At 55.0% G+C, this 14,725-nt stretch overlaps 1 protein-coding gene across 6 annotated transcripts in view; it reads right to left on the bottom strand.

Annotated features, from left to right (window-relative positions):
- NRG2 (neuregulin 2) overlaps positions 1–14,725 on the bottom strand; it is a 166,348-nt gene that overhangs the window by 48,758 nt on the left and 102,865 nt on the right. The window contains exon 1 of one of the 6 annotated variants that reach the window (XM_072956900.1): positions 6,834–7,026. The exons of the other annotated variants lie outside the window; for them this stretch is intronic. Within the exon in view, the coding sequence (XP_072813001.1) occupies positions 6,834–6,930 (97 nt within the window). The 5' untranslated portion in view covers positions 6,931–7,026. Of the gene's footprint in view, positions 1–6,833; positions 7,027–14,725 lie in introns of those variants that run through there. 6 annotated transcript variants of the gene reach the window in all.

Genomic DNA, 14,725 nt, shown 5'->3' with positions numbered 1-14,725 from the left:
AAAGAGGAGAAGGGGACCACTAGGTGCCCGTGCACAGTGGGGATGAGCTCGTAATGGCCTCCTTCACGACTTCGCTCAGCATGCACTGGGCTCTCCGGACGTGCTAGGTGCTGAGGGTCAGGTGACACGGCCTCGCCCCGGTAGGGTTCTACTAAGTGGGGGTACTGCCCACACAGGGGGATCAATACTGAAACGGGGAGGCGTTGGCGGCACAGAGGATACACTGCAGCCCCCCTCCTCCCTTTGGGGCCAGGGAAGGCTCTGCGGAGGGGGCAAAGCCTGTGCTGGGCCTGAAGGGTGACAGGAATTGGCTGAGAGAGATGGGAGACAGTGCTCCTGGCAAAGGGAACAACAAGTTCAAAGGAGCGCAGCAGGAGACCACGGTGCACTCAGGGAATCCAGGCCACAGTGGTCGGGGGAGGGACAGTGTCGCCAGAAGCCACTGCTCTCCTGGCCAGGTAGCTGCCACAACTTTTGCCTTGTGGGTGTGCAAACTTCTCTCTCTGGGCCTCAGTTTCCCCATTTGTACATGAAGGAACTGGACCATGAGCTCATCTCCAGCCTTGGCTGACTGCAAGAGATGTCACAGGCCTCAGCCAGGCCCAAGCCTCCAGAATCCTTCTAAAGTGCTGCTGGCTGGTGCGCTGTCCCTAGGCAAAGCCCACAGCGCCCCCCACCCACCATCACCGCACAGGTCCGAACTAATCGGCTGGGACTACTGCAGGAGCCCTGGCTGTGCCCTCCTCTTGCCCATCCTTCCACAAACCAGTGGTGGCTATTGCCCAAATAGCGGCTCTGGGAGACCAGGTCAGCCTCCGACTTCACTCCCTGCTGTTTCAGAGAAGTCTAAACTCACCGGCCTGACATTTGGAAAACCTGTTTGGCCCTGATGGTCTCTCTCTCCTGTTGGGCAGCGTTGCTCTTGATTTCCCAAACACCCTCTGTTCCCCATTTTTGTTCACGTGGTTTCCTCAGCTGGAATGCCCGGTCCCTTCAGATCTCTCTACCACAGTGCTTCCATTTCTCCAAGGTCTACCTCAGCCCCATCTCCTCCAGAAGGCCTCCCCAGATTCCTCTGATGGGACTGAGTCTCTCTTCTATCCACTCTGTGTCACTCCTTTCCAGGGTCAGCCTTGCAACTGTAGTTAGGTCTGTCCCCATCTTTCTCAGTCTGCAAGGTGGCAACCCCGTTCCCCTTGTAGCCCATGAGCTTCGTGCCTGCCACAGATGCTGATGTGCTGGGTGAGCAGTGGTGGGGCTGGCAGGACCTCTGCAGAGCTCTGCTCTGGGAGGCTGGGCCACAGCTCAGCCAGTGGTTCTCACACTGTAGCACACATCACAGTCAGCCAGAGAGCTTGCTGAAACATACATGCTGGCCCCATCCCCACAGTTTCTGATTTAGAAGGTCAGGGGTAGGGGGACCGAGAGCTTGGATTACTAGCAAGTTTCAAATTGATTCTTTAAACCAGTTTCCCACTGTAAATCTTCACCTTTTGCACAAGGGGCTCCACAGGACCAGAAAACTACCCAGACTGGTGCTAGATCTAGCTGGATTCTCTGGACCCCCAGTTTGATTTCTGGCTAGACAACTTGACCATAATAACCTCGGGCTTCACAGGAACTCTTCTCTGTTGGTACAGCCTCATTGAGTCAGTGCCCCAGAGTTCCTGTTTACACCTTACTGCCCCAATCACAATGCAAGCTCCTTCTGAGGGCAGGAACTCAACCTGCTCATCTTTGTATTCTTAAACCCTGTCCAACATCCCAGGAAGCAGTTGTGTGATGGGAAGGACCTGATCCAACAAGTGGACCAACAGAGCATCCAATGTTCCTCACTGGTTTGTCTTGAGGGGCACAGACAGTGGAAGAGTCCAGAGCCAGGTAGTCTGTATGTGGCAAGGCAGAGGAGGGGGCAGACTTGAGCTTAAGATCCCATCCTGCCACTAATTTATGCTGGATGACAGGCAAGTCATGGACTCTCCCTGCCTTAGTTTTCTCATCTGTGAAGTGGGGATGATAAAATAGTCCCTATACTTCAGAGAACCAGTACTGGTGTGTAGTAAGTGCTCAGTAAATGTGTCCTTTCTCCCCACTCCTCCCTTATCCTCCACCCCAAGCAAGTTAGGCATGGACATGTTCCTACTTCTTGGAAGGCGTTACTCACCATCCAGACTCAACTCAAACGTCACCTCCTCTTTGAAGCCCTCTGTACACCCTCCTAGGAGAGCAAATTTTTCCTTTCCTCACCATATACTGCACGTCTCTGGCTTTACATTTGGTTCCAACCATAGGTATTTGTGTAAGGATCTGTCTGAGCTTCTTGAGGGCAAGGGCTGCAATTTATTCACGTAGGAGGACTCAATAAATGCAGAACTGAATATACAACGGTGAACAAATGCACATGCAGTTTGTATAGTTACTGCGTGGCCAGGACCTGGAAGTCTTGATGAATGGACGGATGGCTAGGCCAGGGCTGGGCTGGAGGAAGACAGGACGTGTGGTACTTGCCTCTGCTAAGTTATAAATGGTGGGCTGCAGGCTCAGACATGGTGGGAAAGTACAATGGGCACGTGGTTCTGATGGACCCCAGGTCTCAAGTCTTGGTAGTGCTTTGCCAGTGTTTTGTTTGTTTGTTTTGTTTTTTAAAAAAACCTCTCTTCCCTATGCCAACCCTCAGGCCAGCCTTGTGGGCCAGAGAGCAGAGGAAGCCTAGCAGGATGAGTGGGGCTGACGACCTGGCATGGGTAGCCACGCTGGGAAGCCCACCCCAGGCCAGGGCTAGGGCTTGCCCGTGTTAGGCCAGCACCTTTTCCACCATACACTCCTCACTCTGGCACCACCCTAAGGTCAGGGCTGGTCTGGCTTGGCCCGGAAGCCCCCAGCACCAAGGTCAGAGGGCAGTAAGAAGGATGACTTATGGATTCGGGTCAATATACGAGTCCAAGGGCTTCTGCTGCCTCTTCTTCCAGCAGCTCACAGAAGCCACATGGGCCAGAGGGCCTGAGGGAAGGAAGGGTCCAGCTCATACTCTTTTAAGGGAGACTCTTCCCTTTGTTTGCAGCCTGAAGCCCTTGGTCCAATTTTACTTCTATCCCAGACTTGCTGGCCACCTGATTCCCCCACCCCAACCCCTACTGCTGTGCCAGTCTGGAAGGACTAGGGCTCTCTGTCCCCTCGTCCCCACTGCTGAGTGCCTGGGACCTGGGCTGAGCACTGATGAGTCCTGGTGTGTGAACTGCTTTGAGCTCGGGATGAAAGCCTGCTGGGGAGTGCAAAGTCGCTCTCTGCTTGTTGTTAGTGTTCCTAATGAAACCTGAGGTGCCAGGGAGCAGAGCGTGAGGCACAGGCTGAGTCCCAGAGGGGCAGGAGGACCGCTCCAGGTGCTGGGCTCAGCAGGGTCAGTGAAGGGCCAAGGCCAGAGGTGGAGGCTGCCAAAAGCAACTGCCAGATGTGGCTCAGCCATGTGCACACAGGCAGGCACTTCACCACCTCTGACCTGGCCCTGGACAGCCTACAGACAGGAGTTTATCCTAGAAGTCTGGGCACTGTCTTACCAAAGGCAGGAGATGGAAAAGATGAAAGAGAAAGGCCTCGTAAGGATTTCTTTGCTCATTTTCAAATGAGATATGTTCAGAGCTCTCAGCTAGTGATGCTAATCCACCTTCATACCCCAGTGAAGACCAAAGCCTGCCCTCTGCTCTCCTGTGGGCAGACACAGGGTCCCAATTCACATGGGAGCTCCAACAGAGGGGAGCTTTCCATCAAACCCTGACCGGTCTTTCAGGGGGCACACAGAAAAGACTAGTGACTTAGAATCGAATTCCAAAGCCATTCTTCAAAACAACACAGCACTTTCAGGGGTTATCAGTTTCTTTGGGGCCAGCTTTCCCCCCTCCTCCCACCCTAATCCCACAGCTCTCCTCAGATTCTCAAAGACACAGAGCCTGAGGGCTGAGGATCTGTCCTTGCCATGGAGGAGGTGAGATCTGAGAGCAAAGCACATTTCCAGAGGCCTGGAGGGTCAGTCAGTGCCTGGGGCCACACAGGCTGGACCCCAGGTACATGAGTGAGCTTATTATCCAAGCTCACTGCTGCCAAGGCCAGCAAGGCTATGCCAGCCACCCCCACCCCCACCCCCTGGTTTAAGGGAAAATGAGGGATGGGGGAAAACGAGTCCCAGGTAGGGATACCACGACTCTCAGTGAGTCATGGAGTGGAGCTCACACCTGTTGTTCAGCCCCACCCGGCACTCCTGCGTTGAGGAAAACGAAAAGCCCATTTCCCCGTATTGGCCTGAGTTTGTGAGTGTAAGGGATACCCTTTCTGCTATCTGTCAAAGAGGAGGTGGGGGGCTGCTGGATGTGTGGTCAGGAACAAGGAGGCCAATTAATACTTCCTCCTTTTCCCTTCCTTTCCCCCTCCCGCTTTCCAGATTCCCTCCCCCATCTAAGCTGAAGATTTTCATGGATAGCTTGCTCCCACTCTCCATGTTTGCACCTCCCAATCTTTCAACCAAATGTGGGCCCGCCCTGGCTAAGACCCCTCTCCAGCAGCCCAGTGTCTATGTTCTCCCTGGCTTGGGCACTCGGAGCATGAAATGAGAGGACACGGCAGCCTCAGATGGGCCTGGAGGGCAGTTCTGAGGGAGGCCTTGGGCTCTAGAGGACACTCTTGGCTTAAGCACTTATCCTACCAGGTTTGAATTCAGAACCCCCCACCTCCACCCACTCCTCACCAATCACATAGCAGGGATTTAAGACTATTGCTTCTCATTGACATGGTTTCTCCTGATATCTTGTTTCAGAGCACGACTCTCTCCCATGACTTCCCCATTCCAGAGTGTCCTAGGTCTCCAAAGTTCCTATAGCTCAGGTCTTAGGTCTGTTTGACCAGCCAACTCCCTGAAGGAACTATTCTGAAGAGCTGCCCACTGGGAAGCAGAATGCAAGAGAAAGCAGAGAAGAGACAGCAGGAAAGATTATCATTAGACCTCAAGAAGGACTTCCTCAGGGTAGAAGATGCTGGAAGAGACCACTAAGAGACCTGTGCAATCTCCTACTCATAGCCCACTCCCACCTCTGCCCCAACACATACTCTGTTGTCAGCAGCAGGCATGACAGTTGGTTTCCAAGCACTATTGGTGCCCACCTGCTGAAGCCCACCACATGGTTTGCTACCAGCTTTCCTCCTGCAACCTTGACTTTGGGAGGGAGCCCTTACCTAATCAGCCTTCCAAGATGCCCACACTAGGATGGGTATAGTGGGGTAGGGAGGAGAGGGGTGGCTCACTGAGCCAAATCCATGAATTTTTGATCCTGAAAATAGGCACCCTGAATTCCTTCAGGTCTCAGATTGGAGGTCATCCCACACTACAAGAGCCTAGCTTAAGCTGTCCCACATTAGTATGGCCAGGGCCGACCAACAGCGTCCATTACCTTACGGAGGACTCCTAGACACACTCAACCAGCAGATAGAGGCAAACAGGCTTTCTTTATGAAGAAGAAAACTCGGCCCTTAGCTCCTTGTCTCTACTGGGCTGAAGGTGGTGTTTAACTCCTAGACTTTTCCCAATAAAGAGACCTCAGAGGCTGCCTTGCTACCTCTACCCCCTCCTTATACAGAAATTCAGAAAAGGAAAGGAATTTGGCCAAATTCTCAACTACAACTGAAGCCTCCCAACTCCCAGTCCAGTGCTTTTTGAGACATTTTTATGTTGCAGCTCTGGCAGGAGCTCCAGTAGGGGACAGAGATCCAGTAAAATGGGCATCATTGTCCAGAAATGCTGATTTGAAGCCCCAAGACCTACCTCTGGAACTTATTTTGTGACTTTAACTTTAGTAAGCCTCAACTGCTCCCTTTGTAAAATGGGGCTGGGACCACCTACCCCCAGGATAATTATGAGGATTAAATGGAGATGAAGCCTTTGAATATGCCCAGCCTGCTGATTAGTACAAAATAGGCATTAAAAAAAGGCTTGCCTGCAGAAGAAAAAAGTGAGAATCGGGGGTTTCTCAACTGCATCCCAATAACGCAAGCCTGCTTCTGGAGGGGAGGACACCCTGGCCCATCCATGAAAAGCTCAAAACTGCTGCACCCCGCAGCTGCCCGGGGAGGGCACCAAAGTGGGTCTCAGCACAGGCTCTGCTCACCCAGAGCACCTTCTCACCTCCCTGCCTACGGACAGAACCCAAGGGCCCCAGGGAGCTGCTCCTGAAGACCAGAGGGTGACAAGTGCCTGATGCCTGGTCCAGTTCTGAGGGAAATATCTATCAGAAGCAGCAGCTTCCTACTCCCTGGGGCTTGCCGGAACGGGCATCCCCTTCGAGTCACCGGTGGTGGCAGGCGCTGCTGCCCTTGCTCCAATGGCTGAGCAGAACTCATGGAGGTGTGGCACATGGATAGGAGCGAGCCCAGAGCACAGAGCACAGCCGAGGCCAGGAAGGCAGTGACAGCTCCCTGAGCGCTGTGGACTGGCCAGGCCCTGCGTCTGTCCGTCTGCTGTCTTTCGGTCCTCTCCCCCGGCCCTAATCCGCCCCTCGCTGGGGACTCCTCTCCTGCAGGCCGGTCCACGCGGGTTGCGCCTCTTTCCCGCCCCCTCCGTCCGGACGCTGCGGCCCGGGGTTAGGGGCGCACAGCCACCGATCAGCTCCGGGTGCGTAGTCCCTTGCCCGCCAGCCACGGAGACCCGCTCGCACGCAGGCACTCGCGCCCCTCGGTGCCTGTCACCTCGGCGGCTGCTCACACAGCCCCGGACTCGCAGCGCTGGGGGCGGGCGAGCGGGCGGCAGGTTTCTCCCGGAGAAACGGGTGTCTAGGCGCGCAGAGGTGCCCTACCTTTCTCCCCGGGTTCGGGCTCCCGCTCGCGCCCCCTCTTCTTCCCCTCTCGGTGCTTCTTGCCGCGGCCTCGGCCCTTCCTCCTGGACTCCGACATTCTGCCCGGGGATCCTGGCGGTGGGACGGACGCGAGGCGCGGGAGGCAGGGACGGCCTGAGCTCTCCGCCGCCGCGCTGCGCCCCCGCCGCCTGCAGCCCCGCTGCCCGAGCGCGGCGCCTTTCTTATAGGCGGTCACACCCTCCGGGGGAGGGGAGCAGCGAGCCTTAACTCTTCCCCTCCCGCGCCCGCCGCCCTCGCCCCCCCCCGCACCCGCCCTGCTGCGGGCGCCGCGGGCGGCCGGGCCTGGCCCTGGACCCCTCCTCGGGCCCACCGAGGGAGGCAGGACCAGCGCCCAGATGGAGCGCCACAGTCCTCCTAGCCGGGGAGGGGATTGGAGCTGGGCCGGGGGCCTGAGCCGTGACTGGGGAGGGGGAGTAGAGATCCCCCAGCGAGGGCCAGGCTGAGGACAGCATGGGGGTGGGGAGACAGCGAGAGCAGGGCCCAGGAAGGGACCGAAATGAAGCCCACTGGCCAGCCTAGCAGAGTAGGAAGCACTCTCGTTTTTTGCAGTCTGTCTCCACTGCTTCGTGTCCCCACCAGCTCTGTCGGCCCGCCCCGACCCTACGGGCAGTTTGCCTGTGTCTGCTCAACCCTGAAGGTCTGGCCAGCACCCCGTGGGATGCCACCAACTGGGGGGAAAATCTTTTATGCAAGCACCATTTGTGCTTGGCTGCAGGGGTCTCTGGCCCAGGAACCTCTCCCAGCCAGGGCGGGCTGCAGCCTGAGAGAAACCTGGGTGCCCCAGGTGGCTAGTAGCGCCCCCTCCCACACACACTGACAGCCCAGGCTGCCAGCACCAGCTGGCTCTTCTCTTCAAGGTCTCTGATGGTGAATTCAGACACTGGACCTCCCCCGCCCCCTCCCCCGTAGCACGTCTCTCACAAGCCAATGGACAAGGACTGCCAGAAAGGACAGCGTCCTGCCTCCTGCCTGGGTGTGGTGCTGAAAGGGTTACATAGCAAAGGCTCTCCCTCTTCTGGCTCCCAGAAAGCCTGAGCCTGCGGTTTGCCTGCCTCGTTCTGCCTGAGGTGTCCCCTTACAGCCATCCCAACTGGAATCCGAGTCAAAGATCATCTCAGCCAGTCCTCTGCCTCCTCAGGAGAGGGTCCCAAGGCTTCTCTGGATAGTGTCCTCCTTAGGAGGGCCTGGAGCAGGCTAGAACTCTGGGTCAAGGCCAGGGACTCTGAGGCTCCAGGGCTGCCTCGGGGCCTGGCCAGAACTTGAGGCCAAACTGGGGGCAGGGGGTGGGGGTGGACACGGAAAGAGAGAAGATGCAGGCGGTGCCCACGCAGAGGGCTCATCTCCAGTCTCTTGGGGCCTCAAGCCTGTCCCATCAGGGGTTAGCTTTGGGAAGGTAGAGTGTAAGAGATCTCCCACATCCCAACTCAGGTACAGTGAGCACTCCCTTCAATTCATGTAGTATTGCTCTCTGTGAGGTGGTGGCCAGCAGGGGTCCTGGGCAGAGCCAGACTCCAGGGCTCACTCCTGCTCCAAAATCCTACTCACTCAGCTTCCAAATTGATTGGCATTCACATCCATCCCTCCCCAGCCACTCGGTCACTGCCTCAGTTTACACTTTCCTCCTGTCCCACAGACTCTGGTCTCCTTGCCTGAAGTCTTGCCCTCTCAGTTCTGACCTCCTCAAGGCCATCAGAGCGAGCTTGCTAAAACACAAACCAGATCCCTTTACTCACTGTTGCCTATGAGTTAAACCTAAGCTCTTCATTGATAGCCAAAGCTCTATTCCATTGGGTCCCAGCTCAAAGCCTTCTAGCCTCTAATCCTGTGCCTTAGCCACATTTACCTACAAGCCAAACACACCACATTGTCTCCTCTCCGTATCTTTGCACGGACTAATCTCTCTTCCCAGAATGGTCTTCCCCCCCTTCCCTTCCTCCCTGCCTGGCCTGGCCAACCTCTCTGTTCAATCATTTAGCAAATATGTAGTAAGACATTGTTTCAGGCCCAGTGCTATGTGCTGGGGATTGGCTGTGAGCAAGACAAACAATGGGCCTACTGACATGAAGATGACAGTCTTGGTGGGGATGGACAAACAACTAATTACACAAATAATGAATTAATTAAAATTTGTGTTAAATATTGAGACATTCACTCAACAGATATTTCTGTATGTTGACATACAGGTTGATAGAGGAAACAGACTGTAGTGAAGAAAGTCTTTCCCTAGGAAATATTTAAACTGGGATTCAAAGAATGAGCAGAAGTTGGCCAGACTAAAGGGAGGTGGGGAAGAGCACTCTGGGCAGAAGAAACAGTATATCCAATGGCTGTGGGGCAGAAAGGAGCTTTTGCGCTTTTGCAAAACCAAAAGACAGCATGGGTATATGTAACTGAGTGTGTATATGGGGGGTGTACGGCTGCATGTAAGGTGTGTGTGTGTGGTGGCTCACGCGTGTGGAAGGACCCTGGACAGGAGGCAAGCAGGGGTCAGACCAAGCAGGACACTGTAGGCCTGGTAATGGCATTGGTGATTATCCTAAGAGCAATGGTCTGCTTCCAAAACTTTTGAAGTAGTTTATGTGAGAGACGGGAGAGGGCAATGATTAGATTCTCTGTTTCCTTAGTACTTTTAATACATATCTATAAGGACACATCGGGCAGGTAGGGTAGAGCTCAGTGGTTGACTGTGTGCTTAGCATGCACAAGGTCCTGGGTTCAGTCCCCAGTATCTCCATTAAAAATAAATAAGTAAACCTAATTACTCCTACTCCCCAAATTAAAAAATTTAAAGAACACATCTCTTAGTTTTTAGTTTCTACCTTTGTCTCCCTCACTAGAGTCAGGCCCCTTTAGGGCCAGGAGCCCAGCACCTGGCACACGGGAGGTGGTCAGTAGGTCCCGGGGGACAGATCAGTGACCCCCCTCCTGCTAGTGAAGAATACATGGGCAGCAGCAAGACGAAACGGCTCCAAGTGGGAGCCTGTAGCCTGCTGGAGGTACCTTCTCCTGGGCAGAGCTCTCCTGGCTCAGTATCCATGCAAGATTCGAGTCGGAAGTGCCACAGGAACTCAGGGAAATGGGGTTTGAAGGAGGTCCTCCAAGGGGTTCCAGTGGATGAGGTACAGCAATGACCTGGGCACTGGCTCAGGAGACAGTGAGCAGACCAGGTTTCTGTTAGGAATCTACGGGCGCTACTGGCAGTTAACCTGGCTCACACTTCCTGGGCGCCTGGTGTGCACCAGGGCTCACAGCGCTGAGCACGTTATACACGTTATTTCTTGCAATGTCCACAACACTCTGGCTGGGTAGGTTCAGTCATTATCCCTGTCCTACAGAAGAGGCAACAGACACTAAGAATGATGAGATTGCTCATTCAAAGTCATGCACCTGGGAAGCTGCAAAGCAAGGACACATAGCCACCTTTCACTAGGGCCTCTTCCCCATTTCGCTCCCCTGCTGTACGCAGGCCAGAGATGCATTCTGACTAGCGGGCTGAGGCTTTTGTAAATGAGGGGAATTCACTGATGATTTCTTGAGACAGGGAGTGACACGAGCATTAGAGAAATTCATCTGACTGGAGTGTGCAGGTTGGATGGGAAAGGGAAGGGAATAGAGGCAAGCGAACCAGTTAAGCAGGTCAACCATTCAATATCTATTTTTTAAATAGAGCCTACTGTGTGCCAGGCTCTAACATTGCAAAGGTCAGGTAAGGAGGGCCTGAACCAGGGGCAAAGACGTTGAAAATATTAGTAGTAAGAGCAGCTTGCATTAAGTATTAACTCACTTCATTCCTTTCAACAGCAGTATGGAGTAGGTCTACCATTATCTCCATTTTGCAGAGGAGGAAACTGAGGCACAGAGAGGAGGAGTTCTTTTTATTTGTCCAAGTCAGGCAACTAGTAAGAGGCAGAGCAGGGGGAAGGCACCCATGCAGCTCGGCGCCCACAGCCCAGACTCTAGCGTGGCTCCATGGTGGAGCTTAAGAAAATGCGGGAAAGGAGAGCAAGGAGGGAAAGGGCCTCTTCAAGGCCGCTCGCTGGCCTCGGGCCCAGTACAGTCCCCACAGCCCTGTGACGGCTGCTCAGTGCCTTGGTCATGAGCAGGTGGAAGAGAGCCACTCGGCACCACTAGGTGTGCCCGCAGGGCTCCCACTGCCCCGACCTCACAGCTCCTGAAGCAAGGGGCTTCTTGTGGGGGGGGGGGGCGGGTAGGACAGCAGGCACTCAGAGCACCCCCCCACCTGGACAAGTGTTTCTGCCAGGAGTCTGAAAATGACCCTGGGGGCCAGGGCTGTTGCCATAGGAATGCCTTCCTCTTACCACAGGTTGTGCAATGCCCCGTACAACCTCATGTGGGAGTGAGCTGAACCTGGGGACAGGTCCAGAGACCGCATCACCCAGAAAAGAATCCTCTTGCCCACCCTGGTTTCACAATGGGACACTAATAGTAACATAACAAGTTAATTCAATTCCTTTAAGGAGCAAAAACACAATGTTTAACTGGCTTACAAACTTTTTTTTTCCTTTTTAATATTTTCCCCTCCGCTTTGAGGCTGTGCCATGGGCAAACTTTGAAGTTCAGCAAAGTTTAGACTTGTTTGAGTCATGTGCAAAAATGCCTTTGAGTGAAAAGGGGGGAAAAAAACTACCCTTCCCCCCATCTGAGACTTTGGGGCTCCAAGAGGATTACCTGTAAAATGCTCCTGGAAAGGGGTCTCGGGGACTCACAGAAGGATGGGATCCTCCAGGAGAGCATCAGTGACCTCAGGCCAGGGAGAGTCCTTAGGGCCACCTCCAGCCCCAGGAAAGGGCACCCCTGAGCATGTTCACCTGGGAGTTAAAAGTCCTTGAGGAGGATGAGGCTACCCTTATTTAGCTCCCCCATTTTAGTGCCTCCAAGTCACAAGGCTCCTCTCCCTCACTCCCACCCAGTGAGGCTGCCAGGGGAGGAAATAGATCAATGCCACTCCCTGCAGGACCAGAGAAATTCCCAGTCACCCTGGAGGATTATGCAAGGGCCTGGGAAGCCCGTTACCCCATGACTCCTGGAGACAGTGGGATCCTGGCTAGAGCCAGGCGTGCCCTGAGGAGCACCTGGGGGCCAGTCCCAGCTCACCAGGCCCAGAGAGCGCCTCTCCCAGGACCTGAGCCTGGCCTGGAGCTTCAGCAACCCAATGAGCCACGATTGATTTCTTCTCTCACATAGGCTCACTCATGCCCCCACCTTCCTCTGATGGCCTGCAGAGAACCAGGCAAAAAGAAGGGAACTGCAGTTTGGACAACAAGGGGCTGGGTTCGATGCTAGGACACCTGGGTTTGGGCCCAGTTCTGCCCCTGAGATTAGGTTACTCTGAGAAGATCCCTTTCCAGGTCACCAGGGGCTCAGGCTACAAAACGGGGAGAAATGCCCCCAGTGCCCCCAGATCTCTCCATCTGGGAAGGCCACAGGAACCTGGGGGATTTGAAGGAGAAAGACAGTCAAGATCATTGTCGAAAAGCACTTGGTTGCCAGGTGAGAATGCCTCTGGAGCCACACACAGCCCTGTAAACCCCGGCTCTTCCCCTCCAAGTTGTGCCTGCCCCCTCAGCACGTACCCTCACACCAACGTTGAGGTGCACGAACTTCCCTAAGCCCTGGTACCGCAAAGAAGACTGAAATCAGTCATCCCAGCCAGGCTGCAAACCAATCCTCTTTAGACTGTCATGTTCTGAATATGACTTGATTTCCCCTTAAAAAAAAAGTGTGTGTGTGTGGGGTGGTCCGCAGGACTTTCTCACAGAGATTTCACTAAGTGGAGGAGGAAATGCATTTCTAATCTTCCAGAAATGAGGACATTTGAAAAGGGCCCGACCTTGGGCAGCTCCCTAGGCTCAAATACCCACGCCAACAGTACCAAGGTACAGGGCCACACTTCCCTGCCGTGCCCTTTTGACCCATCCCCTTCCCCTTGGCTTCCATGGGACACAGGTCAGCTGTTCCAGAGCTGGAGCTGGGTCCAGCTGGGAGGGCTGATGGGTGGGTACCCCTGTTTCCACTCCCATCATTTAGAAGGTTCTTTCTGCCTCAGCCCACCCAAACCCAAGCCCAGGACAGAATTCACACTCCAGCTCAGGAGTTTCTCCTTTGTTTCAGACCCTCTCTGGAGAGAGAAGGAGGTGGAAGGGAAGGGGCAGGCCCATCCCAGGAGGAGCCCCAGGACAAGCTGAGGGGCCTACGAAAGAGAAGAAAGCATTGGCCAACGAGAGGGTGGGGAGACTCCCCTGGCTCCAGGGGCCGGGAGAAGAAAGCCAAGGCCACAATGGGAGAGGAAACCAGAGGAGAGGTGAGGCGACTGGCAGGCCTGGGCAGAGCTAGAAGCAGGATGGAGAGAGGAAGTGAGAGCCTCCAGCAGCCCCGGTGATGAGGGGGGGCCGGGGTGTAAGCAAGATGACAAAGAAGTGTGAGGCCAGAGGGATTTGGGCCAGGTGCTTACTTCCAGTGTTACTCTGCTGGGTGCCCTTGGGCAAGTCCCTTTCCCTCTCTGCCTTCCCATGTGGAAAATGCGAGATTGGATAGAGAGATCCTTGCATGACAGTAACCTAAGGGTTCCATGTTTGCCAGCAAGAGGGGAGGAGGCCGGTGGCAGAGAGGTGAGTGGCGCCCAGACCAACAGATGGGGAAGAGATGTCCTTGGTCCACAAGCCCTTCTCCCAGCTGCACGCTTCCCCTCAGCCCTTTCCTTCGGTGGCCTCTTGGCCCGGCAGAAGCCCTCTGAGTTACTTCTCCTGGGCTGCAGGGAGGGAATCGGGCTGGCAGAAAGCCTGGGGCCCACGGGTCAGGCCCTGCTGCAGGAGGCTATGCCGTCCTGGATTCCTGCTGCCACGCTCTTCCAGGGCATGGCCTTGGGGCAAATTGCCCTGTCTGCATGGAAACACCTGGAAGACTTTGGCACTTCATCTTGTGTGACCCAGAGCCCCACTTCTCCCCGGGGTGAGAGGTGGGAGCCTGTCTACCTTTCCCAGGGTGTGTGGGGGGGTGATTCAGTCCTTCCGCCTGCCTCCTCCTTCAAACTAACTGCATAATTACCCAGCTATAATAGTAACTGGCACTTACACACCAAGCTCTGTGAGAGTACATTATATAACGGCATAACGACTTGTCTGCTGGCCTAGGGGCTGTGGGGACCATGTGCAAGGTCTTAGCTACTGTCTACACCATCTGGGCGATGCAATGACCGTATGGATTAGCAACCCATGATTCCCAGAAGTAACTATCCCTCGCCCTGCCGGTCCTCTCCTAGTGTAGCCAGGGTAACGAGGAGCCAGCCTTCTTACATGGAATTGGCTCACATCTCTCCATCCACGCTGGGAGGTCAGGCTGGAGGGGCCAGCATCCTTTCCAGTCCCCTTGAGGACTGAGGGGGCTCCTCTAGAAGGCTGCAGTCCCTCTCTAGGCAGAGGGAATTCAAGCGAGGCTGGCAAATTTGGAGAGACTCTTGGTTACCACCCAAGGAAACAAGAGGCCTTGCCCAATATAGGCATTTGTGAGCCTGGAGGCAAAAAATTCTCTTCTCTCTCTCAGCCCTGCCCAGCCCAGCCCTGCCCAGCCCAGCCCTGCCACCCCAGGCTTGGCTGCTGCTGGGACCACAGCCCAGCTTCCCTGGCCTCGTCTGCTGCTTTACAGGCCAGACGTGGCCCTCGTAGGAGTTCCCAATGGGCAGCTTCACAGATGCTAATTTCATGGTGGCTGTGGCAGGCCTCAAGGACCCTGAAGACCCAACTCTGGCCCTATTTTCTTTCTTCTTACTGCCCTAAATCACCACTTTGCTTCTCCTCAGAGCCCCTATTCACAGC

Source organism: Vicugna pacos, chromosome 3 (assembly GCF_048564905.1).
Source record: "Vicugna pacos chromosome 3, VicPac4, whole genome shotgun sequence".
NCBI lineage: Eukaryota > Metazoa > Chordata > Mammalia > Artiodactyla > Camelidae > Vicugna > Vicugna pacos.
Note: the sequence above shows the minus strand (reverse complement) of the source record. Positions and strands in the feature narration are given on the sequence as shown.